The sequence below is a fragment of the Molossus molossus genome, unplaced genomic scaffold (genome assembly GCF_014108415.1).
Source record: "Molossus molossus isolate mMolMol1 unplaced genomic scaffold, mMolMol1.p scaffold_m16_p_23, whole genome shotgun sequence".
In the NCBI taxonomy this organism is placed as follows: Eukaryota; Metazoa; Chordata; class Mammalia; order Chiroptera; family Molossidae; genus Molossus; species Molossus molossus.
The window spans coordinates 8,933,918-8,961,741 of record NW_023425359.1 but is presented as its reverse complement, the minus strand read 5'-3'; the positions used below and the strand labels follow the sequence as shown (position 1 = coordinate 8,961,741).

Below are 27,824 nucleotides of genomic sequence, written 5' to 3'. Positions count from 1 at the left end.
AGTTGTCTTGCAACCCAAAGAAAACTAATTAAATTTCAAAATGTCAATGTAGATTTTTTTGATTCCTTGCATACAAACATTCTAAGTTGTAACAACTTCGTTTGGTTTTAAGATATGAAGCTTAGAAGGAAGTTATTAAGCATGGAAAATCTGATTCCAGGAGAATGAGAATATTTTAAAATTAAGGTTTATATTTTAGAGAAGACAGCGGTAGATGATAGAATAAAAAGTACTTTTTATCACAGGATTTGCTGAAATTAGTTTCAATTCCAATTACTGTTTTTATTCGGGTGTTTTTCAAAGCGAGTGAAAAGTTTCTCAAATGTTGTCCTTAATAGAACTGGGCACATTTACATCCAGTATTTCAAGCCAAGAGCGTGGCTTCTTATTTCTCTCCTAATAAAGAGCATTTTCGTCCGCACGCTCCCTCCCTAGCCCCAGACCCGCTTATTGTCAGGCAAACATATACAGAAAGTTCGGTGTGATTAACTTTAAAGACAGTTTGTGAGATGAGTAAGGGAGATACACTCTGGCACAGACACAGAGAAAAGAAACCAGATGTCCCTGCAGCCTACAGGCAGAAGAATTTTTATCTACTTTCTAAAGCCAAAGCCAGGCTGGCCACAATCTTATCAAGCAAACAGATTTGCTCTCATCAGTCAATCGAATGAGGAAGGGAGCCACTTTTCTGCCATGAAACATTAATAATTTTGTCTAAATAAGTATCTGTGGCAGACGGATTCATTTCCTGCTGGCTCCAACCCTTGCTGGGAGCAACCTGGTTCCTCACTGGAGTCTCCAGCCGGAGAGATTTACGTGCCGCCCAGGACTGGGGTGTCACGTGTCTGAGGTCCTTCCAGAGCGGAGATGGCTCTTCTAACAATAAGCAAGAAGTAGACATAATTACCGTTATTACCCGTTCACAGTGTCCTTCTCTGAAACACAACACCATCGCGTCTGCATACAAATACACAAGTATTAACTCAAAAAAGAAAGCGACAAAAGGACACACACACACACACACACACAGAGGATGGAGGGGGGAGAGACTCTAGACAAAGGCTGGTTAGGAGCAGGAGAGCCAGTTTGGAAGTTGTGGGTCTCTCTCCAGGTCAAGACAAAGTAGGTAGTACACCTGGTGATTTCAAGGTGATTTGGGGGCGTTTGCTCCTGGCTCTGTCTTCTCTATTGGATCAACCTCAATGATTTAAAATATGCACACACAAAACCACAAAGCCCTGAAAGTTTAATGGGAAAACCCACCAAAATGTCACTTATCATCTCACGTGCAAAGAACCGAAGTTTCCTCAGGCACATACTTCTGAATTTGAGTTGAATTTCTGAATTTCTTCACTGACGATCTCTGACTTTTTCAGAGAGAACACTGCAGTCACAACTCAAACACTTCCAGGGAGCCATGGGATGGGAACAAATCATTCCCGACTCCAGGAAACCAAGGTTTAGAACGTACCCTTTGAGTCACTTGATGTTTCGGGAACGTGGCTCAGAGGCGGACATCAGAGCTGGAGGAGGACTTACTGGACAGCCCGAGGGCCTGGCCCCTGCTCCCTGGGCTGAGGGCAGCACAGACTGTGCATCCCACTCACTCCCCGGCCACGCCCAACACAACCCGCACTTCCCGGCCACGCCCAACACAACCCGCACTTCCCGGCAATGACCAACACAACCCGCACTTCCTGGCCATGCCCAACACAACCCGCACTTCCTGGCCATGCCCAACACAACCCGCACTTCCCAGCCATGCCCAAGACAACCTGTACTTCCCGGTGATGCACAAGACGAACTGCATTTCTGTAACAACATGCGCTGAATTTTGAGGAATGTTCATAGCCTGAGATCTAGGATTCCAAGACAGTTAGATAGACATGTTCTATGTTTGCATTCTAAAGTCTCCAAATACACAGTATCTTGAACACAAAGCCGAGAGCAGAGGGGATGCACCACTCAGCATTTCCTGAAACTGTTTTTTGAAGTATATGGGGGTGAAAAGAGATGAATTCTAAGAAAACACGTTCAACCAATCAAATTAATTTCCTATCCTCTGATCTCATCAATGACCATATAAGATTCTATAAATGTCGAACATAATTCATGGATGAAATATCACAGGAAAAAAAAAAAAGCCCTTTCCCCATTGTTTTGGAATGACTAGAAATGAGGAAAGATGGGTGTGGACATATATGCTACGCTCTGATTTCAAAGTAAACAAAACAAAAACTTCGCACACACACACACACACACACACACCCCCCATTCACGTCCGCCTCTCTGTGAGTCAGAGTTGTTATACTTTCCTAACTGGCATGCCCACCAGCTTCCTGGTCCCCTGCCATGATCAAGCCTAAAACGGTTAACCAGTCTTTTAATCCTCTTATCTTTGGTCCTCAGAGAACTTCTGAGTTTTCCAGCTATCTTTCTAAATCTCTTTTCTTAATTATTAAACTTCCCCTCCAATGTTATTTTTCCTCCCGGGGCTCTAATCTTGACTCTAATCTTGACTCTGATTTCATAGGAAATCTCCACTTTATAATTCCAACTATCATTTCCATGCTGAAGACTTCCAGATCCTTCCCTCTAGCTCTGCCCTGCCCCCATCCCATGCTCCAAATCCTAGTGGACATCACTCTGCTCTCATTCACCTGGGCTTCGGTAAGAACATAACCACTCGTCCTCTGAATCCTTTTCTCCCTCTTCATCACCCCCTCCATGCATGTACAAAGAGTTAGCAAGCCCTGTTATTAATTATTCCTTAGTAATGATTTGAGCATCTGCCCAATGCCTCTAATTCCACTGTCCCTGATTTATTTTTCCAATCTCCTCCTTCTGTCACCTGGACCACTGCCACACCCTGCCTAAATCAAATCCATCCTTCACAAATGTCCTAAACATGGGAGTCATCTGAGCAATGTATCCATTTGCCAAGAAGAAATCGCTGAAGTTCCTAACCCTAACCTCTCTTTAGTCTCTGCGATGTTCCCTGGGCTCCAACCCACAGCACCACCCCACCCCCCATGGGGGGGTCTCAGCTAAATCTATTCTTCTGGGGCTGCCCGTTCTCTTCTTCTCTTCCTTCCACATGTTCTTCAAGTTAAGCTCAAAATCACCTTGCTATAGAAAGTATATTGGTGTTTGTTTGTTTTACACAGTATTTGTCTTTTTCTGCCTGATGTATTTCACTTAGCATCATACCCTCTAGATCCATCCGTGTTGCCAGTGGCGTGGCTATCACACAGCTGTCTCTTTGCCTTGTTGAATACTAAGTTCCTTGAGATTAGGATCACATATATCCATTTTTACATTACCAAAAATAAACCATACACAAGTAAGTATTCACTAGATGTTTGAAAAATAGTTGACTCAATGAATAAATGACGATGAATAGGGAAATTAAAGTTAAGGTAAAATATCACAGGGATAAATTTGGGCAAATAACTAGGGCTGAGATCTAGCTCTCATTTTTGCCCCCTTCTTCCGGAGAACCCTTCAGCAACGAGTGTGGACGTTCAGTTCACATTTTCAGTAAACCGTGTGGGCTATTTGATATGAACATTGAGTTTACTGATTTACTTTTATAATTTCATCCATAAATAGCAATTTAATGATTGCATATGAACTTAAAAGTTATAAAATAGTTCAGGGCATCCTATTCACGTTCTTCCATTTTATGGAAAACCATATGAAACATTAGTGACTTATAAGGATTTAACATGAAATTGTCAAACTGGTTTCACTAAGTCTTATCAACTCCTAGGTTAGTGGAACATGTATGTAATATATCTTCATTTCAACACAGCAGTTAAAGAGTCTATAATGGGATGTGTGCAGACTCGACAGAGAAATGATGGCTGATGAGGATACACAGATGAAAACGCAGTAGTCAAATGTGCCTGAGGAAGATAACGGGGTGACTTGAAGTATGGTTACATTTCTGTTTACAGAGCATCACGCTGAAGAGGTTCCAAGCACAACCAACTGGTAAGATTTGCTATCGTGGCTCCTTTACTCTGAGAGCAGGGAAAACTGTCCCCGCAATCAGAGATGCTCACAAACGGACTGAGCTGCCTCTTCGTTTGAAGGAAGTTCACATTTGCAGGGAGCCAGTGGTGTGCCCTCAGCGCATGGCTTCGTGTGCCCCATCTTCTTCAACCCCCTGGCAACCGAACATGAGAGAGGCTACGACGCTACTTCAGGGACAAGGAGCCGAAACTCAAAGAGGTTCTTGAGGTCACACAATGGAATAATGAAGAAAACCCAGACCTGGTTGACTGCTCCCTTGCCTTTTCCCTCCTACTAGAAAGGGTACAAAGTCCTGGGATAGATGAGCTTCACTTTATTCAATACCCCTTCCTTCCCCTTTAGAGAACTTCCACAAAATGAGCCTCTTGAAAGACACTGTAGTGTTAGCTCCCTGAAGGCAGAGAAGAGTGTCTTTCCTCGCCAAACCCTCGCCCAGCAGTGCCCGGCTCATCAACATAGCAGCTGGCACTTCCAGAGAGCTATGTGCCAGGCACTGGGCTAAGAGGGTTTATAGGTTTTATCTCCTATAAATCTTTACATCTTGTAAAAACCCCATGAGATACTGCTGTTACCCAACTTTTACAATGAGGAAACAGAAACTTAAAATGGTCAAATTACTTGCTCGGGGTCATACACCAATTTGTGGCAGATCTGTGGTTCAAATCCAGGAAAACACACACATTCAACCTCCATGGCTCTAGCTTTAACCACTGTACCATGTGGACGCTCACAAGGCAACAGCGTGGGGAAGACAAAACAGACAACCATCAATATCTCAGTCTTCCTACTTACTTATATTTACACATTTCTTTACATTGATATTTATATTTTTCATATATCATATATATTTACATTCGTTATATTAATCTATATTATTTATTTTTATTTTTATTTATTTAGAAATATTTGATTCTAAAGATTAAATCTTTGAAAACTCTGAACATATAAATTGTGGCAGTTTCAAATGATTTTTGGAAAAAAAAAAAAAACCTATTTAGAAAAAATGGCCACGTGATTTATCAGATGCTGGGGAGAACTACTATAATCGCACAAATTTGGACTTCTATTCAAGAAAAAGTAGTAGTGGAAACACAGTGGGCTTTAGTGTTCATTTTTGAAAAAGGAAAGCACGTAAGATTGTCCAGAGAAAACAAAACCACCACCACACTTTCTTGATTCTAATTTCTCGGAGGAATTTTTGACGTAGTTTCCTCAATAAGACATGGGAAGTGTAGTTGGTACAAATCTAAAAATACAGAAGACAGAAATTTCTCCAGTGCCATTTAAAAAAAACCAAAAAACACAAATCCTCAATATAAACTGAGATTAATTTCTAAACTTGAATTTAGTGAAGACACTTCTGAGGACATCTCTTCTCTATTTTATGAAAAATGTTTTTATTGATTTTTAGAGCTAGAGGAAGGGAGAGGGAGAGAGAGAGAGAAACATGGATCAGCTGCCTCCCACACTCCACAGGGATCAAGCCTGCAACCTGGGCATGTGCCCTGACCTGGAATCGAACCTGGACCTTCTGGTGCACAGGAAGATGTTCAGTCCACTGAGCCACACTGGCCAGGGCCTGAGGACATTTCCGAAAACTCTAGGACAGTTGGTATATTGCCTCTATTATCTCGAATCACAATGGTTTCAACTGAATAGCAGTCAGTAGGCAGCTAGTCTTGTACAAGTGCTGGAAATACCTACAATTCCTACTGGTGAAGAGGGAAATAAATTTGCTGTAGGGATTAGATAGTAAACAGCAGAGTTCACATTCCCTTGTGTAAATAAAGAGCCTGAATTATATTCTGTCAAACCAAGAGTAGCCGTCTCTCACGATCTCCCACAGGAATTTAACAAGGTATCAGAAAACATTTACACATCTAGAATGTGTGAGTTCGAACTTTCTAAAATGTTTTCATAATAAGCATTTAATAGTCACTTTAATAGGAACATTTATGTTCATAAAGACGTTAGAAATTTTAAGGTTCTGATCATGTAGTAGTGACCATTTTTATTTGATACTAGATGTGGATTTACATGGAATGTACAAAAGTAGCTCAGCTGAATTTCTTGTTTTGAAAGTCTTGTAAGAATGACTATATTCTTTCCGTATATACTGAGGATTTTAGATTTCCTCAATCAAATGGCGAGATGACACTCCCTAGATCCACAAACTTATGATAGCAGAAGTGAATCTGTCATATACGATGGCCAAAACGAGTCTAAAATCACATTTGACAGCAAACTTCACCGTTTATTACAAGAAAATAGTGTTGCTTACTGCAACTGACATTTTTCACGCAAACATCCTTTTCCATTTACCTTTACTAAACTTGACCTTTACTATTTCCACCTGGGTGAAGATATTTTCTTAATCTCAGAGACTTCTATTTGCATATGGCTCAGGTAGTTTTTAATTATAGCTAGTGAGATAGCCAATTAAGCTGTGTTGGTACTTCCACTGTGGTTTACGTTCGGATCTTAGGTATGAGTAACTTAGGTCCTGTTTTTCAGAAAGACTTTCTTTCTGGTGAGGAATTCAAGGGCTTTTAGACATAGGAATGAGCTTATCAAGAGTTTATCACATTTCCTCCCTGTAAAACTCATAAAAGAGTAAGACCAAGCTATTTATATCATAATGGCTTAGAATTAGGCAAGAGGAAGAATGACTTAATTAAGGAGTAAGATCTGGGAGATACAAGGCAGAAATGGGATCAAGGAGACACACATATTAAGGGTGAACAAGGGTCACAATTTTTCCTCTCTTGGATTATTTCTAACTGGCCCAAAACATGCTGTTCATCCCATCAGAAAAAAAAAAAAAATCCTAATCCCTTTTCGCTTCCAGCTAAACCTTTCCTCCGTGACCCTTCGTGAGCCCCAACTCCTCAGAAAATCTGCCTGCCATCACCACATCCACCACATCTTCTCCCATCTCGTCCAGCCTCTGTCCCTAACCCCTTCCTAGCGACTAGGCTGGCGGATGTCACCAATTCCGCCAAGTTCGCACACACAAAGGTCCGCTCAGTGTTCATTTCCCTCCCAGGGGCACCAGCAGCATGTCACATGGTTCTTCTCTAATCTCTCTTTCTGGAAGCCCATCCTGCACCAGGCACACCATCTGGCCCCTCGTCCCCTCTCTACACTCATCCTTGACCTCTCTCCTCTGGCTCACTCTGTTCCCACCACCCTGACTTCCCCCTGAACATCCTCCTCGGGCTTCGCATTGCTGCCCCCTTCTGGATGCCTCCTGCTCCACGCCCTGCTTCTCCAGAGACGCCCCCTGGCTGGCGTATATATAGCACAGTTCTTCCTCTGCCCTGCTGCTGGCTCCTTCCTCGGAGCCCGATCTACCAGTGTATAGTTACTGATTATTTATTGTTAGATTTGAGCACAAAGACAATTCATTTATTAAGAAAATAACAACTAGCCCAGCCGGTGTGGCTCAGTGGTTGAGCCTCGACCATGCACCAAGAGGTCACCGGTTTGATTCCCGGTCAGGGCACAGGCCCAGGTTGTGGGCCCGATCCCCAGTGGGGGGCATGCAGGAGGCGGCCAATCAATCAACGCTCTCTCTCATTGATGCTCTCTCTCATCAATGTTTCTATCTCTCTCTTCCTTTCCTTTCCCCTCTCTCTAAAATCAATAAAGAAAAAAAATTTTTTAAAAAGAAAATAACAACTAGATTATAAATCACTTGAGCTATACTTTTAAATGCCATCCACTCATCCCCAATGATTTTGTTCTTGTCCCCGCCCCCGTGGATATTAATGTTTTTTACTTTATTAATTTTTTATTACAGATGTCCCTCCTTTTTCCTCCTTTGACACCCTCTTCCCCACCCTTGCTGCTCGCACCCCTGCCTTCACTGCACGGTGCTCTGTGTCCACTGGTTATGCATATGTGCATATTGATAACTTACTGATTAATTGATAATTTATTGATATTAAAAGGTATGATGCAGAGTTGAATGACCTCAGTAAGGCATGTGGATAATTCACAAGTTCACAGTGCAAATGCAGACGGGGTGTTCAGGGTTCAAACGGAGCAGACGAAGCACTGTGAGGAATGGTTACACACAAGAAGGAACAGTTAAATTAAAGCATTCCTGATTTCCGTGCTCCTCACGTGTCCCACGATCTGTCTCGGAGCATCCCATCCTTAGAGAGTCTACCTTAGATTGCGGAAAACGGATTTTTAAATGGTCGAACCTTTCTCCCAGAGCAGGAGAGGTGAAGGGCGTGGCCTTGAGGACTGGGAGTGGCAGGAAGAGTAGCCTGCTGTGGGTCATGGCCCCAGGGAAGGCACAGCTGAAACAGCAGCATGTGGCCCAGCCTGCTTGGGCGCTGAAGGAAGCAGTGTCGTCCAGAGAGACTCTAGAACAACTCAGAGAACTGGGGAGTCTATGTCAGGGCAATGGAAAGTCTTAGAGCATTTTCACACATAATCGCAGATATTGAAGACCCGCGACATGGACAAGGGTCGGTTTTATTTACATGGCTCTAGAGAGAGGAGAATTGGGGCCACTGAGTTTAGGGTTCAGCCAGCCAGCTCGCCATTCATTCTACAATCCTTTACCCGAAACCTCTGGGGCCAAATGGACTACAGAATCCAGAATCTTTCTAATTTCACACAGAAATATGGTGTAAACACCGAAAAGGGTCTGGGCAAGGGAGCAATTAGAAACACTCCTGGTTCTGCAGCGAACACGCGAACACGCACCCTCAGTGGATAGCTCAGGACTAGCGCCAGCTTCCTGCGAGTTCCAGGTGCCACAAACATAAAAAAAGTTTTGGTTTCTGAGGTTTTTGGATCACCAAACTGTAGAAAGTGATTATGGCTCTGGACCACAACATTAGAAATACAACCGCACCTATTGTAAAAACTGTCCCCAAGCTTGTGAAGGCCATCAAACTCTCAGGCAAGAGAAGTCATGAAGCCCTTAGGTAGAAAAAGAAAGTGGCCATTAACAATTAGGAATTTAGATGCGAACAGTTAATTGTTAGGTTTTCTTTGATCAGCGTCATTAGGAAACTTACTTTTAATAACTACTCATGGGCAGTAAAATACATAATTGATGGAAGTCAGGACATTCTTTCCCTTTCTCTCTGGCCCACCAGCTTTCTGATGGGCATGTTCTCTCCTGTCTTCAGCCAAGAGGTGTGTGTCTGGTCCCTGATTCCCATCTTAATGTTTGCGACACAGACGTGGATCGCATTCCGTGGTAAAGTGGCTGTGAACCCTTTGCTCTTTCATTATTAACAATAAACTTTCTTCATAATAACATCACTTTCACTTACTTGTATTTTTTCCTGGTTTATACATGACGGGAATAACTCTCCATCTACCCACCCATCCATCCATCTATTCATCTATGCCATTTAAAAAAAAAAAATTATTTTTCAACTTCTACTCTTATTTGCCATCAACATTATCTAGCCTCTAGTTCATGCTATAGTACTCAGTGCTCTAGTTCATTTATTTTGTCTTTATGAAATAAAACCACCAGGGAAATCAGAGGCTGTAGGACATGAACGCATGTGCAAGCTCAGTGCAGAATTAAGAGTGCTTCTGTTCTAACAACAACGCACGAGTTGAAGAATACACTAGCATCCACGTCTAGACTGACTTTTAAAATGAAAGCTTCCGAGTTATCTGTGAACATCTTAAATTCTCTTAACTGATGCGTACTTTTCCGACCACTTCTCATCTTATTTACCTCCCCCACAAACTTGGAACACTTTAAAGTGGCCAAATGGAATTTTATCAAACTTTCCAAAAATGTTCACCCCTAGGCCATAGGAATTTGAACCAAAGAGGTTAATTCTAAAAAATAATTCCATCTCATAAAATTAAGATCTACTATAAATATGCTTTTATTTCTAACGTGCTGTATTTTTCTGCAAACTATGGATCATATAAATTTATAATGATAATTAGAATATTTTAAAGGAGAGAGAGAGTGCTTCTACCTCTTTTCCTTTTCCTCACCCAACAAACTTGAGACTCATCTCCACGCAGTTTGATGGCAAATTCAAGCGTAGAAGACTGGAGATTCTCACATGCAACCTTCCACTTCTGGCTTCCACTTCATTTTAAGTTCTAAATGAATGTCTTCGATTCTGACACGAATTCCCATGTGTGTTTTCCCCCACACCACCAAGCAATAACCCCATTCTGACCCCATCCCCTGGGAGAGCCTCAAATCCCAGGCAAGGGCTCAGTCCCACCAGACTGCCACCTCATTCCAGATGCCAACTGCAAGCCCAGGCTGTCACCTGCGCTTCTAGCAAGCGGGTTCCAAGGCCCCCTCCTTAGGTTTGATTACTTTGCAAGAGTGGCTCACAGAACTCTAACATTTTACTTACTAGATCACTGATTTGTCATAAAAGCATGCAACTCAGGAAAGCCTGACGGAAGAGATTCACAGGGCAAGTAGGTGGAAAGGGGTATAGAGATTCCAGGCTCCCTGAGTGCACTACACTCCCCGAATCTCCACGTGTCCACCAATTGGGAAGCTCCTTGAATCTCCACGTGTCCACCAATTGGGAAGCTCCTTGAATCTCCACGTGTCCACCAATTGGGAAGCTCCTTGAATCTCCATGTGTCCACCAATCAGGAAGCTCCTTGTATCTCCACGTGTTCACCAATTGGGAAACTCACTGGATCCCATTATTTGGGTTTTTATGGAGGCTTCTTTACATAGGCACGAGCGATTCAATCATTGCTCATTGATAATTAGTCAGCAGCACCACCAACCCCTCCCAAGGTCGGGCGACGGGTCTAAAAGTTCCAACCCTCGAATCACAGGGTGGTCCTCTGTCCAGCCTTAGGTTTCTAGAGGCTTTCTGAAGTCACCTCATCAAGGTAAGGAAAGAACCCTTTATCACTCTTTCCACTTAGGGAATTCCAAGGGTTCTAGGAGCTCTGTGCCAGGAACAAGACTGAAGACCAAATGTATATTTTCTCATTCTAAACCACAATATCACAACACCTACATGGCATGAGTATTCAATATATTCTTCTGAGAAAGAGCAAGTGTCTATATAATTTAACCTAGTTTTGAGTATCATCATTTTTCAAAGTGATGGCAAATGCAGCCCCCCTCAGATGTCCCTATTATAGAAAAACAAAGAAATATTAATAGGGCTTAAATATAAAATACGAATTCACCAATATGACTATAGATTATTTTGTTTATTGAAAACAATAACAGCATTGCCCTTATATCATGTCTCATTATTGGTCTCTGCTACAAGTTACTACTACACAAGCTTGGGATGAAATAGAAAATCCAGGATACTTTCTTTTTCGGCTGTCTCAGTACTCCTAATGCGGTGGGACAAGGGTCATCCTTGGGCTGATGGAACGCGGGGGATCGAGCCTCCCAGGGAGGGTGCAGGCAGACCTCTCTAATGCCGAATGCTGCTTTTTCCTCCAGGGCCCCCTTTCAACCAGCTCATTTCCCAGTTCATCTCCAGAACTTTTCCAGGGGCAGAAGAACATTGTGAAGCTCATAAAGAGACGGTAGTGACTTCATGACCCTGGGTTCATTCTGCTCAAAGCAAAACAATTATAGTCTCCACCAACACAGCCAAAATTCTGTTTTCATTGAGACTACTTTCTGAAAATTAGTAGGTATTTCCTTTTAAAATGCCAGAGAGCTTGGATCTGCCTAATTCTAGAGCAAGGCTACTTCCTGAGCGTGCTGGCACAAGGACATCTTCACGCTCCTCTGAGCCCGTCTTCACATTGCAGGGCTGGGTAATTCCGTCCAGTGAGAGGTGGACAGAGCTCCTGCTAGGACAGGGGACTGCAAGCCCTTTGCAAAGTCAGGAGTGGCTCCTTTCAGCATGACCCTCACTCGGTAAGACACAGCTACCCAGACACGACTTTATATAGCTCGGCATCAAGTTTTCAATCATCCAAGGAAGGAATCTGCAAGGAGACATACCAGCCTTTGTCCAGAGAGGGAGATCAATGAGCTGTGGAGACGTGTTGGCCAGGATCACTTTCTTTGATCTAGATATAGAGTGTGACACACAGCCGCCAGCCCAACTACTATTCTGAAAGGAAGGGGCCCACTCTACAATCGATGGAGGTGGATCACGGCCAGGGCCACGTGGGACGAGATAGAGACGAAGCTGATGGATTATTCAGAGAACGTTTAACATTACCCAACAGGATAAAGTGACAGATGAAGTTGATTAAATAAAGTTTTCAAACTTAGAAAGACATTCAGGGTATCAGGGATCCTAAGTGTTTTGTTACAGTCTCTGACTCAGGAAACAAAAGCAAAATAAATCAAAATGGGATGAAATTAAATAAAATAAAAATATTCAGAAAATTCATATAAGATCACATTAAAAAAGAGTGGGCAGACAAATCTCTGGTGTATCTACATATTAATAATATTATGGCTATAATCAAAAAGCCTAAATTGGGGGGGGGAGTCTTACATCATTTTAGGAATTATATTAGGTATAATGTGATTTTCTTTTTTTTTACTGCAATGTCAATGTCTTTACTTTTAAAAATTGCAAGATCATAGCTCCTAAAAATCTAAGAGCATTAGAATTTGAAGTGATTTTTTATAATATGCACAAGAGAATTATTATGCATATATAATTTGAATGATGATTATGATGATGATGAAGACAATAATGATGACAATAATTTGAAGGTCATTTTAAAGAGAAACAAAAGCTTTCCATAGAAACCCAAAATCCCAAGCTACAGGATACTAATTTGCCAAGGTAGTTGTTCAATTGATGGACACTTGCCGTCACCAGAATTCAATGTCCAAGACCACACTGTAATGCCACAGCCATCGGCATGGTTAACCTTCACTGAATTGATCTTATTACACACTAGAAAGTACCATATAAAAAGTCTACTCCTATTATTGTCTGCCTCAAAAAAAAAGTCTCCTTTTCATAAGCGCAAGATTCCTCTCATGACCATATTTCAGGTTTCTAAGACTGACTGTTGATGACCAGCAGAAGCAAAACCTCCAAGCAGTGACTTAGGAGCCTGCGGAGTGAGGTCCTGAGCAAGTACTCATAAAGGCACGGGACGACACACCAGGCGGAGACGCTCCGGCGAGAGGGAGGAGGGTTCCTTCAACACGTGAAAGATGGGAGCTTTACCCAGAGCAAGTGCAGACAAACGCTTTCCCTTTTGTTTTTATTTATTTTAAACAGTATTATATCCCCTTTTTTCTAAGCGTTTATCTCTTCTCCATTAGAAATACAAGTTAAGAAAACCTGAATAATCTGACTTCCCCTGTGGAAATTAGGTTTATAAGCAGTTTATTTTGCAATAGATGAATCGTTGCATAGAGTTTTTAACATGACTGATGCTTCCCTGTTATGGGTTCGCACAGGGAACTGGCTCACTTCATCCCTAGATGCCAGCTATTCGAATTCATCAATTCTCTAAACCAATGGAGAGCTGTTTTTTATTCTGGAAGGAGTGTGATTTTTCTTTTCAGTTTCTGCCAGCAGATTTCTCTCTCAAATTTTGATGTAGCTAATATTCATGTTAGTAGTTAAGAGATTTGTTTCTCTTGAGTAAATACAAAGCTACCTGGGCACAGGGGACGTGGCCAGGAGGCTGCCAGGCAGGATCACAAAGGAACCAACGCAGGACCAAAAACTGGGCCATCTCAGCACATCATGAAAGGTGACCGATGCGTTCAGTGTGGTCCTCTTTATGCTTAGACTACTAACATGAGAATTCTACTTACTTCTTTATTTAAATAGCTTTATTGTTCACATACTATAAAACACACCCATTTAAAGTGGACAATTCAATGTGCTTTTTAAAAATATTGTTACAGGGTTGTACAACCATCTAATTTTAGAATATTCCATATTCCCCAAAAGAAACTTAATTAGTAATAAGTCCCCATTCCTCTCTCCTCCCACCCCCTCACAAGGGCTAATCTACTTTTGGATCCTACATACTGGGGGGCCAGAGGGGGCAAAAGTAGGTTCACAGTTTTTTTTTGTTTTTTTTTTTTTTTTTATCCTCACCCGAGGATATTTTTCCATTTTTTGTACAGACAGAGTGGGAGGGAGAGAGAGGAAGAAAGAGAGAGAGAGAAACATCGACGTGAAAGGGACACATCGAGTGGCTGCCACCCGCACGACCAACCAGGGCCGGGGACAAACTGCAACCGAGGTACGTGCCCTTAGCGGGAACCGAACCCGGGTCTCTCCGGACCGCAGGCTGACGCTCTAACCGCTGAGCCAAACTGGCCAGGGCAGGTTCACAGTTTTGAGTATGCGAAGCATGGAGTTTATTCTTCTAGCATTATTTTTCTTGTGTTATATATTTTTCCATATGAACAACAGTAAACCTACTTTTGCTCACCCCTATATTTGCCAATTCTGGACATTCATAGAAGTCAAATCATACAATGTATATAGTCTTTGGCGACTGTCTTCTTTCGCTGAGCACCTATATTTTCAAGGCTCATCCATGGTACAGTATATCAAATACTCTCCCACTGCATGGATATGGCATATTTTATTCACCCACTTGCCATTTGATGGGCATTTGAGTGTGTCCACTTTTTGGATATTATACATAATGCTTCCATGGCCACGTGAACAAGTGTTTGTGTGGGTGTTTGTTTCACGTCTCTTTGGTATATACCCGGGAGGGGACGCCGGGTCCCTCAGCTCTAGGGTTGGACTGTACCAGGGTGGCCGGCCGCACAGCTCTGCACGCCCAGCAGCGACGTGTGAGCACCGCACACGCTCCTCCCCTCATCTGTTACCGTCCGTCATTTTCGACCACCGTCGTGGACCACATAACGATGTTTCAGTCATAACGATATACAATGGTGGCCCCATAAGATTATAAAGGATGTGAAAACTCCTGCCGCCTGGTGCGTAGTGGCCAGTGCGCCGCTCACGTGTGTGTGAAGCGGGGGTGAGCAACCTCTGCACCGCCAGCCACGTCAAAGGGCAGCACACACAGTACACACCGTACATGCAGCTTGATCAGGATAATAAGCAATTAGGTTGCTGGTTCATGTATGCACTGTACGATTCCTTTTATTGTTATTTTAGAGTGTACTCTTTCTTCAAAATAATGTTTGCAGGAGACAATATGCTGTGTTACCAGGCAACAGCCTCAGACATCTCGTTGACTTTTGTGCCTGATTTCATCTTGGGCTGTTCTGTACAGTAGCCTGCCATATAGGAGCAACAGGCTCCGCCACACAGTGTAGGCGTGCAGGCTAGACCACCTACAAGTGTAAGTGGTGTGGAAGCATGCTCGGTGATGGTCGCACAATGACAAAGTCACCCAAAAACGCACTTCTCAGAATGTACCCCACTGATCAGGGTGCACCACCCCAAGACACACAAATACCGCCTTATTCTCTTTTTGTGTCCTATATTAAATACACATTTATAGCATGCCTAGGACCTATCTCCATTCTGGGTTCCCTCCACACACACCCACCCTCCACTACACATACATACTCAGCACATGTTCTCACAAATGACCCCCTTATAAAATTGAGTTTGATGCCTTATCATAGTTGCTTCTACATCTTAACCAGACTTCAGCAGGCAAAACCAAGTGAGCTAATTGCTCTTTGTCAAATACAGTAACTACCAACATGTCTCAGTCTAATGTTTGCCATTTCCTGGGATCCCAAATGTTTATGTGTAGGAAAAAACATCTTCCATTTCTCGAAAACATTGCTCCCACTAACAGGAGCAGGTTCGGCCCGAGGGTAGAATCTCGAAGCAGAACAGGAGGAAGAATTCTCTGCCTGAGGGGTCAGAGTTGGCCGGAGAGTCTGAGATGACAATGAACTGCATGGAGCCTCGGACTTGGTACATTTTCACTATCGTAAGAATCCGGGCTCCAGCGGAAGTCTACAAAAACCTAAGAATTTGTGAACTTGACATTATACAAATTGGACAGATCTGGTCCTCCTCCTCTGGCAGATTATAACCATTACATTATTTGATTTTATCCTAAAAAAACCTAACTTGACCACTTAAAAGCCCTGGTCAGTTTGGCTCAGAGGTTAGAGCATCGGCCTGCAGACCAGAGAGTCCAGGGTTCGGTTCCCGCTAAGGGCACGTACCTCTGTTGTGGTTTGTTCCTGGCCCCGGTTGGGACTGTGTGGGTGGCGACCACTCGATGTGTCTCTCTCACATCAATGTTTTTCTCTCTCTCTTCCTCCCTCTCTCCCTCCCGTCCTATCTGAAGATAAATGCAAAAATGTCCTTGAGTGAGGATTAAAAAAATAAGATAAAAAAATAACATCATGCTCACAAAGAAACAGCCTGTACAGGAACGTGTTTCAGCCCAGTGAAGCTACATGTTGTTCTTTTTCAATGGGTGATGTCAAATATCTTCACTCTGTGAAGTATATACTGAACCAAGATGGTTTTACTAGAAACTTTGCTAAGACATTAAAAAAACATGTTCAGCAAATGCTGAAGGAAAATTAACAACTGCTAAGATACCTTGACGAGCCTCTGCAAACTCACTGGAAAGTGCAACAATAATCCTTTTCAAAGCAGAAGTATGTTTGGACTAGTTATTTTCTTGGCTCTTGGTCCAGATTCTCTTTTGGGGAGCTCAAACCAGAACCTCTAAGGGTGAGTTTTTTCCATTTTTGAACAAATATTTTTGAGGAAGGATTTTTCTGAAGCTTAAAAAGCATCTATTGGAACGTGGCAAGATACAGGCGCAAAGGCAAAGGTCTTCTCCACCTAATCTTCACTGTGGCGTTTTACATCATTCTTGGAGAACTAAGTTTTAGAAAGTGAGTTTCCTGATATCCAGGGTTTCAGAGCTTTCCCTAACCTTAGCTTTTTGTAAATAATTTTAGAAGAAGAAAAGGGAAGTTGGTTTTCTTGATCTATCATGCTGGTTAACATAAGCTTGTCAGTATCTGAGCCGAGACTTAGAGTTTCCTGACCTCCAAAACTGGTCCAGCCCAAACGGATAACAGAAGTCTTTGCAGGTCTACCTTCAATGTGTGCATCTAACACAGCCACTTCCTGTCCCCTCTATCGCCTGCATCCCAGTCCAAACGCCACATCTTTCACTTGGGCACCCCAGTAAGTTCCTAACTCACGTTTTCAACACCACTGTCCAATTTGCTACTCACCTGGGCCAGCCACCTTTTCATGACAAGAATCCCATTCGGTTATTCCGTTTTGGAAAACCCCTTTGATGACTTCCTACGGCATGCACAGAAGAAGTCCATTTCTCAGCACGGATGACCAGGCCCCTGCCTCTTTCGTCCAGGTCATCTCATGGCCAGCACTTTTGTCAGAGTGCACACAGTCTTCTCTGCCTCGCTGTCTTGACCTTCTACTCTCTACCTGTGAGGCTCATCGCGCCCCGCTGGCCCTCACCACCCTGCTCCTTGGAACTCCTTTGGTGTCAACATAAATGTTTCCTCCTCAGAGAGCCCCCCTCTGGTCACATTCTTTGTAAATTAACCTCTTCTGTTGTCCCCTCTGCAAAAGTGACTGTGCATTTTTGCCGCGGTGCTAATTTCAACCCATAATTTTAAAATGTGTTTGTTTACTGTTTTAGTGTGTACTTCTAGGGGGTAGGATCCACGTGGCCAGGAAATTTTGCCTGGCACACAGTAGGGCATTGATGATTGTTGACTGAGTTAACAAATAATTACCTGTTATGCCGTAGTGCATATTAATTATTTCTTTAATGAATGTAGATCACATTCCCTATACATTCTCAGGCTCCATCAGCCACTATTTTATCTTGTTTGTCAACTGTCTTGCCAAAGCTTTAGCTCTAGGAAGTTGGAACTAGAAAAAAAGATTTCTTTATGGGCCATTTCTCCAGAAATTGATGCCTGAGTTAAAGAGGTAAATGGTCAACCAAATTCATGTACTGATGCAGGGCAGCAAGGCTAACCAGTAGTGCATGAGGCAATCCGTCACTTAGGTAACCAGCAAATACATTCTCGCATCACAATAAACCTCTTCCTTTATCTCCATTCCTCAGATTTATTTTCAATTGCTCTGAAAGTGGTTACTTTCTTCTCTGATAACATCGTACTTAAATCTGAATACACAGCTGACCTGAAGACACATTTTGGAAATGGAAATGTTAACACAACGAGAGGTGCTCTCCAATTTAAGGCCAAGTATTCACATTCTTTCCCTCCGATTACAGGTTTCAGCTGGGCTGAAACTGACTTGAGCGCCACATGTTTGTGCAATTGAATAGAGGAGCAGCTATCCTTTCTCCTGGTTCATCCAAGACTACCTGTCTCAGGGCAAAACAAACCTGTAAATTAAGTTAGACATCGCTTTAAACATAAACCTTACTAATGTCACAATCGATCTATTGAATGAAAAGGTCTTAAGCCAGCGAAAAGTAAAATCACGTGGACACACCACACAATGTGGGGCTTGGGCCCGGTTGCCAGAAGCAGATTTTCTTGCCCAGAACACCCTTATCTCTCTGGACTCCTGTGAAAATCCTCTTCTAACTCCAGCCTCCTTGTCAGAAGTCCTCTGGGAAGAATTCATTCCCCGGCACCGCTGCCCATCACATTACACCACCCCAGTGCTCCACTGTTAGTGCAAGGGATGTCTCCCTTCATCATACAGACTGGGGTGTCTCCTGTGCCTCATCAAAACTCAGTGTGGAGTGAGACTGTAATCGCAAATAACTTTATGCAGTAATGTAGCTGATGACTCTGCCTAAAAACCGAGTGCAGCTTACAACAACGTGAGAGGTGAAGCTGTTTTGGGCTCCCACTGTCTTCTCCCTGGACCATCCTCCCTTCATCAGGATGAAAAAGCACAAGTATTCTCACACCTGCTAGATTGGCTGCCATCAATAAATCAACAAACAACAAGTGCTGGCGAGGGTATGGAGAAAAAGGAACCCTATTGCACAGCTGGTGGGAACGCAGACTGGTGCAGCCACTGCGGAAAATGGTATGAAGACTCCTCAAAAAATTAAAAATTGAACTGCCGTTTGATCCAGTGATCCTACTTCTAGGAATATATCCTAAGAATCCCAAAACACCAACCAGAAAGAACATATACACCCCTATGTTCATAGCAGCACTATTTACAATAGCCAAGATCTGGAAACAGCCCAAGTGCCCATCAGTAGATGAGTGGATAAAAAAGCTGTGGTACATTTACACAATGGAGTACTATGCAGCTGTGAAAAAGAAGCACCTCTTACCCTTTGAGATAGCATGGAGAGACCTGGAGAGTATTATGCTAAGTGAAATAAGCCATTCAGAGAAAGACAAGTATCACATTATCTCACTTATATGTGGAATCTAATGAACAAAATAAATGGATGAACAAAATAGGGCCAGGGTCATGGAAGCAGGGAACAGACTGACGGACCTCAGAGGGAAGGGGGAGGGGGACCAGGCAGAGAATAAGCAAAGAACTTATATGCATATATGCATAATCCATGGACACAGATGACAGTGTAGGAAGACCTTGGGTGTGGTGGGGGGCAATGGGGGGAAAATGGGGGACATCTGTAGTACCCTCAACAATCAAGATTTTTTTAAAAGCATGTGTATTTGCAATGAAGCTGTGCTTCTTTCCTCTGAGTGATACAGCTCTTGTTGTCCTAGCTTCCCAGGACCTCGTTAGTGGCTGGGTGACTGTGATGTAGCATCTTCCTGACAATAAGAGATGAGGTTGTCCATTTCCTTCCATGCTGGCAGAGTAAATGTTAGTTTAGCCCCATCTTCTACATAGAGTCAAGCTGACATTTTTTCAAAATTATTTTTACATGTTCTGTGTTGCTCAGTGATAACGAGTCTACATTTACTTTTATTTTTTATTTCTTTATGGTTTTTTAATTCTCACCAGAGGACATTTTTCCATTGAGTTTTAGATAGAGTGGAAGGGAGGGAGGGAGAGAGAGGGAGAGAGAGAGAGAATCATCTATGTGGGAGAGACACACTGATTGGCTGCCTCCCAAATTGGGATCAAACCTGCAATCCAGGTACATGGGTCTTGACCGGAATCAAACCCGCGACCCTTCCGTCCACTGGAAACACCCTAACCACTGAGCCAAACTGGCCAGGGCTCTACATTTCTTTATAGAGAAGGATTTTTTTTTATTAGCAATTGTATATGCTTAGTTCCAATTATATGGGGGGAAAAAACACATTTTTTTTTTCTAACTCATGACAAAACCAAGCAGTCAGTTGTCTAAAGCATCAAAATAGGAGTTCCTTCGTATAGCATCACACAAAACATGGATAGTCTGCGTTAACATTTTCAAACAAAAGTGAATCCCTGGCATTTTACCTAACCAAGAAAGTAGCCGAGTCACAATAATAGCTTATATTTGCAGATTATATTCTTAAAATACTTAACACACCTTATTAATGTCATATCACCTTGTAGGTGGGCAGTCACGATTAGGACATCATTTACGTTAAATGCTGGAGAACAGCCATTAGCCTGTCGACACAGACGCTGCTTTGCTGTGAGAACAGCACCGGACAGGCACCACCACCTCCGCTTTGCAGGTTAGGAAGCATGATTGCATGTCTAAAGCCAGTAAGGGGAAGACCTAACGCAACAATCCTTCATCTTTCCAAACCACATCGATTAGAAAGCACGCCTTTGCAACACGGATGTGTAGAAATTCACCATTCTAAGAAATATATCTGCTAAACCACTGGACATTGGAGCCATTAGGACAAAGGCAGAAAATATAACGTTACTACCACTTTACTACCAGATGCCAATTAGGAATAATGGGGTAAGGGAAATGTATGCAATACTTAAAATCTTAAATACATTATTCAATTTATGAATTCCAAAGTAGAGCAAGAACATCTTGATTAGAAATGCCCTGGCCAGTTTGGCTCAGCGGTTAGAGCGTCGGCCTGCGGTCCTGAGAGACCCGGGTTCGGTTCCCGCTAAGGGCATGTACCTCGGTTGCAGTTTGTCCGCGGCCCTGGTTGGTCGTGCGGGTGGCAGCCACTCGATGTGTCCCTTTCACATCGATGTTTCTCTCTCTCTCTCTCTCTCTTCCTCTCTCTCCCTCCTGCTCTATCTGTACAAAAAATGGAAAAATGTCCTCAGGTGAGGATGAAAAAAAAAAAAAAATCTTAAATCCATTATTCAATTTATGAATTCCAAAGTAGAGCAAGAACATCTTGATTAGAAATGGAAATGTCAACGACACCATTAAATCACCAGGTTGTCTTTAAAGGCTTAGTAAGTCAGAGGTGGTAGATGTTTACTTCTTATGGGAAAGATCTTTTTCCTAATCCTAATGACACTGCCATGAATGGAATTGTGAATCATGACCACTGTCCTCTCTGGCTGCAGAGCTGGGTTTATGACCTGCTCAGCTACACAAGGTGCCCCATGCCTCAGGCCACTGTGGGTCCAAAGGTGGGCACACTCATCTGGAGCTATTCCTTGATATTTTCTAGATGGTGGAGCATGTTCTCTTCTTCTGGGTTGTGGAAGCCATGGCTGCGACCGATGGCCAAGGGTCCACTCTTAAAGAAACAGCCTGACTTGGAAATTAAACTAAACTATAGAAGAGAGTGGGGAGAGAAAGAGAAAGAGAGAAGAGAAAGGAGGAGGAGGAGGAGCGAGGGCATCTAAAAAGGCAGAAAGTGAGACAGAGAGGCAGAAACACACCTGAGTACCCTACAGACTGCGCTAGGATTCTGCACTGAGGCAGCCCACAGGCAAGTTGCATCCTGCCCTCACGTGGTTGGACTGTCTAAATAAATCACGTCTTTTTGCTTAAGGTATTTGGAGCAGAGTTTTTATTACCATCGTACTTAATGATAATTTAATAGAAACCAATGATGATCTAATGCTAAACTTACGGTATGCAAAGAAACGTGCCCATTACTTTCTAGTCTAAGTTCTTATTCCCAAGTCTGTGTCAAATGCAGTGATGTCACGAGTCAAATCGGCCAATAGTTGTGGAGACACTGAGGCGGGAACAGCGTTGGGGCTTAGCACAGTGAGGACCACACCAGCACGAAGACATTGGGGAATAAATATCAAGAAATAAGTTATGGCATGAAATAGAAACAGACACACTAGGCGATAGGGGACTAACTATCAAACAGAGTGCACAGACAGTAAATGCTACAGGCACTCGGAGGAGGGGCTGAGCCCCTGGGGAACCGATGTTCCATTTTAGGCGTCAGCCCTGCTCCTTGAGTTTCTGCTCACACTGGCGGTGCCCATCCCAGACCCGACCTGACCGCACTTGTTTCCTAGCAACGTCCTGACACATCCCTCCTCCCATTTAACTACAGAGAATGAGACCCAGGCTCACACTGGGCGAGGCCGGCTTCTCGGGGTGCAGTGCAGTCAGACAGGCCTCGCCCTCAGAAGGACAGGTCTCACACTGGGCGAGGCCAGCTTTTCGGGGTGCACTGCAGTCAGACAGGCCTCGCCCTCAGAAGGAAAGGTCTCACACTGGGCGAGGCCAGCTTCTCGGGGTGCACTGCAGTCAGACAGGCCTCGCCCTCAGAAGGGCTCTGCACGCGGCCGAACGTTTTGCCATCTTGAAGCTGTTACCGGTTTCTGAACCAGGGGCTGCACCCTTCCACTGTCCCCTGGACACTGCTGGTCTGCGCCAAGGGAAGGGACCCGAGTTTCTACAACCGAGTCAGAACAACAGACTCCACAGCGGCCCATTTGCCCAGAGACGTATCTAGCTCAGGGGTCAAAGGGCCACGGAGCAGTCACTCCCACGCCGCCTCCTCAGCCCCTTACTGAAAGCCAGGGATTTGGAAAAGGAGGCGCCCGCCGTGGGCTCGGCACCTGCCCGTGCCCCCCGCTGCCAGAGCGCAGAGCAGTCACCGAGAGGGACTCACGCGGCGGCCGCTCGTCTCTAGGACGTGGCAGCACAGAGTGAAGTACGAAAACACGCGCGGGTCTGTTTGCCATTCTATCTATTGTGAGAGGAAAAGCAAGTTCTGGTCAGGTCAAATGCATAACACACACGCAGGAGACCGTGCTCGAGAGCGTTCTGCAGAAACACAACTGCGTCTCGGGGGACTGTCTCCAGGTGCATCAGCAGCCCCTACGGGTCTACGCAGGAACAGAGATCAGTGTCTGCCTGTGTCCCAGGACCTCCGGGGGCTCGAGCACAGGACACCAGCCTTCTGCTGCCATGTCCTTACTGACCTGATCAGAACAGGTGCTCCGAAACGACCACGTCATCAGTCTCACCTGGTTGATGACTCTAGCCCACCATTGCCACCCTCCTGAGACGCGAATCCCGGACACCATGCAAAGACCGCGGAAGGTGAAGTACTAATCTCGGTTTTGCACCTTATGAGTTTCAGCCCCTTTTCCAGGAGGACAGGTTTAGATTACAGATGAAAATAGGCTTGTGGGGATCCAGTAAGGTTCATGAACAAAACCTGTGTGTGATATGCCAACAGAGAAAAAGAAAACGTTCCCTTTTTACAATTTTCTAACTTGAGCAAGCCCTTTTTGGTAAAAAGTTGATAATTTATAGCTAAGTCAGAGTGAATAAAGAATTCAAATGTCCTTATTTTGAAGCATCGATCTCTCCTCTCTCACCTGCATAAACTTTTGATTAAAACCATCTTTTATATTAACCTCTAATGATACATTTTCAAGTAGAATAAGCTCATTATCTCAGAGCAGATGTTTAAAGTGTTTTCCTTCTGATCGAACTGCTCTCTTTTTTCATCCACACTCACTGAGGCACAGTTTCTTCTGTGACAAAGTTATGGCATCTGAGTAATTATATGAATTAGCACAAGTCAGGCGTAGTGTGCGCGGTCCATAAATCTTAGTAATCGATTTCACCTAATTTAAGGATGTATCAGAATCTACTTACGGATGCAAACTAGGTGGGTGATCCTGGATTTGTAAGACCCAAATAAAGATAATAAGCAGAAAATTGTGGAATGTGGTAGTGTGATGAGCAAAGTCCCCTAGGATATAAGTGTTCTAAAAATCTAAAGCAAAGTCACTGTCAACGCAAAGATGCTGGGAAGGATACCAAGTGGTTTCAATATTAGTGTTCGGTTTACAATGTAGATTATGTTTCCTTTTCATTCTCCAACTAGATCCAGCTCTCTGGGGATGCTGCCCTGGGCGGGCCAGCTTTCTTCCCGAATTAATATTTAACATGCCTCCACGGAGTTGCATAATCATAGCGACGGAGACTTTTTAGTTCAGTGCTTAAGAGGAGAAAATTCCCTTCATTCCTGCAAAGATTTACTTTTGGAAATGTAATCTAATTCTATAAGAATCTTGAAAGCTCTTTTAAACGATATCGATCAGGTGTTTCTTGGTGACATTGGGAAGAAATTGTTATACGAACAGTGAAATTTTGACACTATCCCCAAAACTGAACAAAACCAAACCAATTCTTCTTACCTTTCTAGCCTTTGCTTTGGTCTTGTGAGGTGAGTGGGTTTATCAGCTCAGCAGGGCTGTTCCACTCCTCTTAAGGATCTACTTTTGTGTTGATTGCTCGCCACAGAAGTTGTTTTACCAGACAGGTGTCCTGGCAAACCAACACCCAGCCGACTCTCTGCAGCATCTTAGCCTCTGTGCCGACTCTTTCACTCAAACTTCAAATTTTGCCAAACCTCAGCACCCTCTTAGGCATGATACCCCAGCGTGAGGGCCATCTAGTTTTTCATTCAGGCTATAAAAGTTGGCAATCCTGGTGGAGTTACACCTAATAAAACACCAGTTTTAAAATGCCATTGTACAAATGAAAAACACCTACCTTTCTTGTAGAATAAGTTTGTTCTCTTTCTTCCAAAAGTCTTTAAAGTCAGAGCTGAATTCATGCCAGATACTGAAAAAAACATTTGGGGACACCTCCTTCTCTCCAATTTTTGGTTTCATGAAGAAATAGGCTGTGGTCTCCAAAAAGCTGTCAAAGCAGACACAGACACAAAGCATAAAAACGATGATTACTTTCCAATATGGGATATTCGTTCTCCATCCAAAGGTTGATTTCATTCATGCACGGGTATTACCACCGAGAAAACACAAGCTCCTCCTTGGTTTCATGGGAGAGTTCTGGATACAGGTAGTAGCACCTGACAGAACCCCTCCCTATACTGAGAACGCTCCCTGGTCCAATTCTGTTTTCAAAATGGATCACTGTGTGTTCTACACATTTCAGAAATGAGCCTGTAGTCAAGCTGGGACATACTGGGAGTGATGGGTCTATACTTCCTTTCTACACTCTAAACAAATAAAATATCAGTCATTTTCCCCCAAACTAATATATGTAGTATATATATATATATAATGTTGCTTATATGCTATTTGGCTTCCTATATCGCTGGGAGAGTGGGGGGGTGGGGCAAAGTCCCAGGAGATGCCGACAAAGTCCCCATGAGTGAGTGGACACAGGGCAGCCAGCCCCGTGACAGCAGACTGATAGTCTCCAGAAGGGGCCACTCAGAGGTGGCTTCACAGTACAACTACATTAATTTCAGAAGAGTTTCAAAAGGGTCACTTGACAAAGAAACACAAGTAGTAAATGAGAGACTTATTACTTAACAAAAGTCTTTCATCCCAGTGAGCAACACCCTGAAAGAGCCCTAAGCCAATAAAGCCGGAATGTCATGGTGAAGGAACCTGGGCAGAGTGTGGCCAGAGTCACTGCAAGAAGTGGCATTCCAGTAACCCGCCCCTCCCCCCATCCTCTCCACTTTGGCCCAAGGCCACTCTACTCCTGCCCAACAAAAGCTCAAGTCTGATTTACTCTGCAGTAAAAGCTTCTAAGGCAACTTGGTTTTGCCATATTGCTCTATTTGCTTACATCTGTGTGTATAATAGTGTCAACAATAAAAATGTACACACATATATACACTGACACACATCCATATATGTATCCAGCTTGTTATATAGCTGATTTGAAATCCCTACTATGAAAAATATGGAAATGCTCTCATTGAGAAGGGCATTACAAGTGAGATGTGTAGGGTAAATTTGCTCAGAAGGTGAAAGAGATGTGAGCATCAGACACAGGACCAAAAGGCCTCAGCCACCCTGACCATGGGTTACCCACGGGTGGCTGGTTGGCTCTTTCTTCACTCTTGCCCTATGGCTGTCTCTGAGCAGTATGGTTGCCACGGAAACCAGCTTTTAGATTGTGGGGAGAGATGACAGCACCCACCGGATCCAAAGTGTGGCTTGTGGACATTAGATCTCTCTAGTTAGCGGAGAAGGAACATGACACAGGAGAGCCACTGACCCCTGAGAAAGAGAGGCTGGAGATGGATGTGGTATGTGAGTCTGGCTGCCACAAGCTATGCTAATGACATCACAATGCATCCCCAGCATGTGTGGACAACGTGAGGACTGCCAGGAGGGTGGACGGCAGAAACAGTCTCACACATATCTGGGTCATATTTTATTAAAACTGATAAAGTATATTTCCCTCCTGGGAAAGCCAGTCTTTCTCCTTATATGCCCAACGACTATTTATGACCGTATGGCTGAAATTAGGTCCGAAGTCCTTGGACTATCCATTTCGTCTTTTTCAGCATTTCTCTGGGAACTACGCCTTATAAAATTGACTCTTACAGACCACACCAGGCCAGTTTTCTCTGTGGAACACTTGATGAATCAGTGCGACAAATGAGTGTCCTACGATTGATTTGAAGTCATCGGTGAAACTGAGGATTAGCATGATTGTCACTGAAGAAAACCTCTGTCCACAGCCATTTCTTTGGAAGTGGCCATGGTATAAGAACAAGTGTCACCTAACAGTGTAACCAGAGAGTAAGACTTATCTGAGGATCATGGGTGCTGACTCAACTGTGTTCAACCACCCCATTCCCAGAACTAGGTGTAAACACTTTTGACAAATAACTAAGCAAATGATAGGGCAGTGATTTTTACAAGTCATCAAAGTACCTTGTATTCCAGAGGTATTTCAGTCCTATAATCCTGTCCAGCATTAGTCAGCATTCAGCTCATTCACTTACATGACGTGAAAGACACCCACTCAGGTGATAGAGGGGAGGGAGAGACTCCATCCTTTCTGAATTACCTCCTTTGGGTAAATTTGAAACAAAAAGGATCCCATCCACCATAGAGCAAAACGAGGTCACTAAAGAGGACAGATGTCTTATCTGGGGCCTTCCTTGCTGCACAGGCTGTTCTATGAGACTCTTTTGAAATAAGCCTGGCACGCTAAGAGCCAGTAGTGAAAAGAACCGTAGTTATAACTCTAAGAAAATGCAAAAGCCACAAGAAGAGACAACTACAAAGAACCTGCTAACCTGGATTCTTAGGGTCCTTTCTGTGAAAGATCAGCACCCCACTTCTTCCACTACGAACACCGAACTGTACAAACATACGCTGGCAACACGAACGACAGAAGCCACAGAGTTCTGGAAACAGGACTTTAGCAGTAGAACTGTTTTGGGATTTCCCTGAATCCCCACACGCAGAGAGAGCAACTAACATACTAAAATCAGAGCTCACAGAAAAATACCCACAAAAGCGTGGTGCCAGGCATGCCCACAAACCTCAAAAAGCAAACAGGGGAGACAGACCACAGACAGCACTAAACCCATGGGTAACATCATCTGTAAAGGAAGGGGCAAGAGGAGACACCCCTCAAAACATGAGAACCCCTGGACCACAGACAGGTACTTCTGAAAAGTGTAAGAGTCCACGTGAGAACCGCTGCTGTAACGGGAAGGGTTTGACCCGCTCCGATGCGTGGAGGAGAAGGGACGAAAGAGTAGGCGCAGTGTGGGATACCCGACCTTGCAG

At 43.6% G+C, this 27,824-nt stretch overlaps 1 protein-coding gene across 1 annotated transcript in view; it reads right to left on the bottom strand.

Annotated features, from left to right (window-relative positions):
• Nucleotides 1-27,824, bottom strand: part of FMN2 (formin 2) — a 316,345-nt gene that overhangs the window by 9,393 nt on the left and 279,128 nt on the right. The window contains 1 exon segment of the mRNA XM_036277697.1: nucleotides 24,808-24,957. Within this exon segment, the coding sequence (XP_036133590.1) occupies nucleotides 24,808-24,957 (150 nt within the window).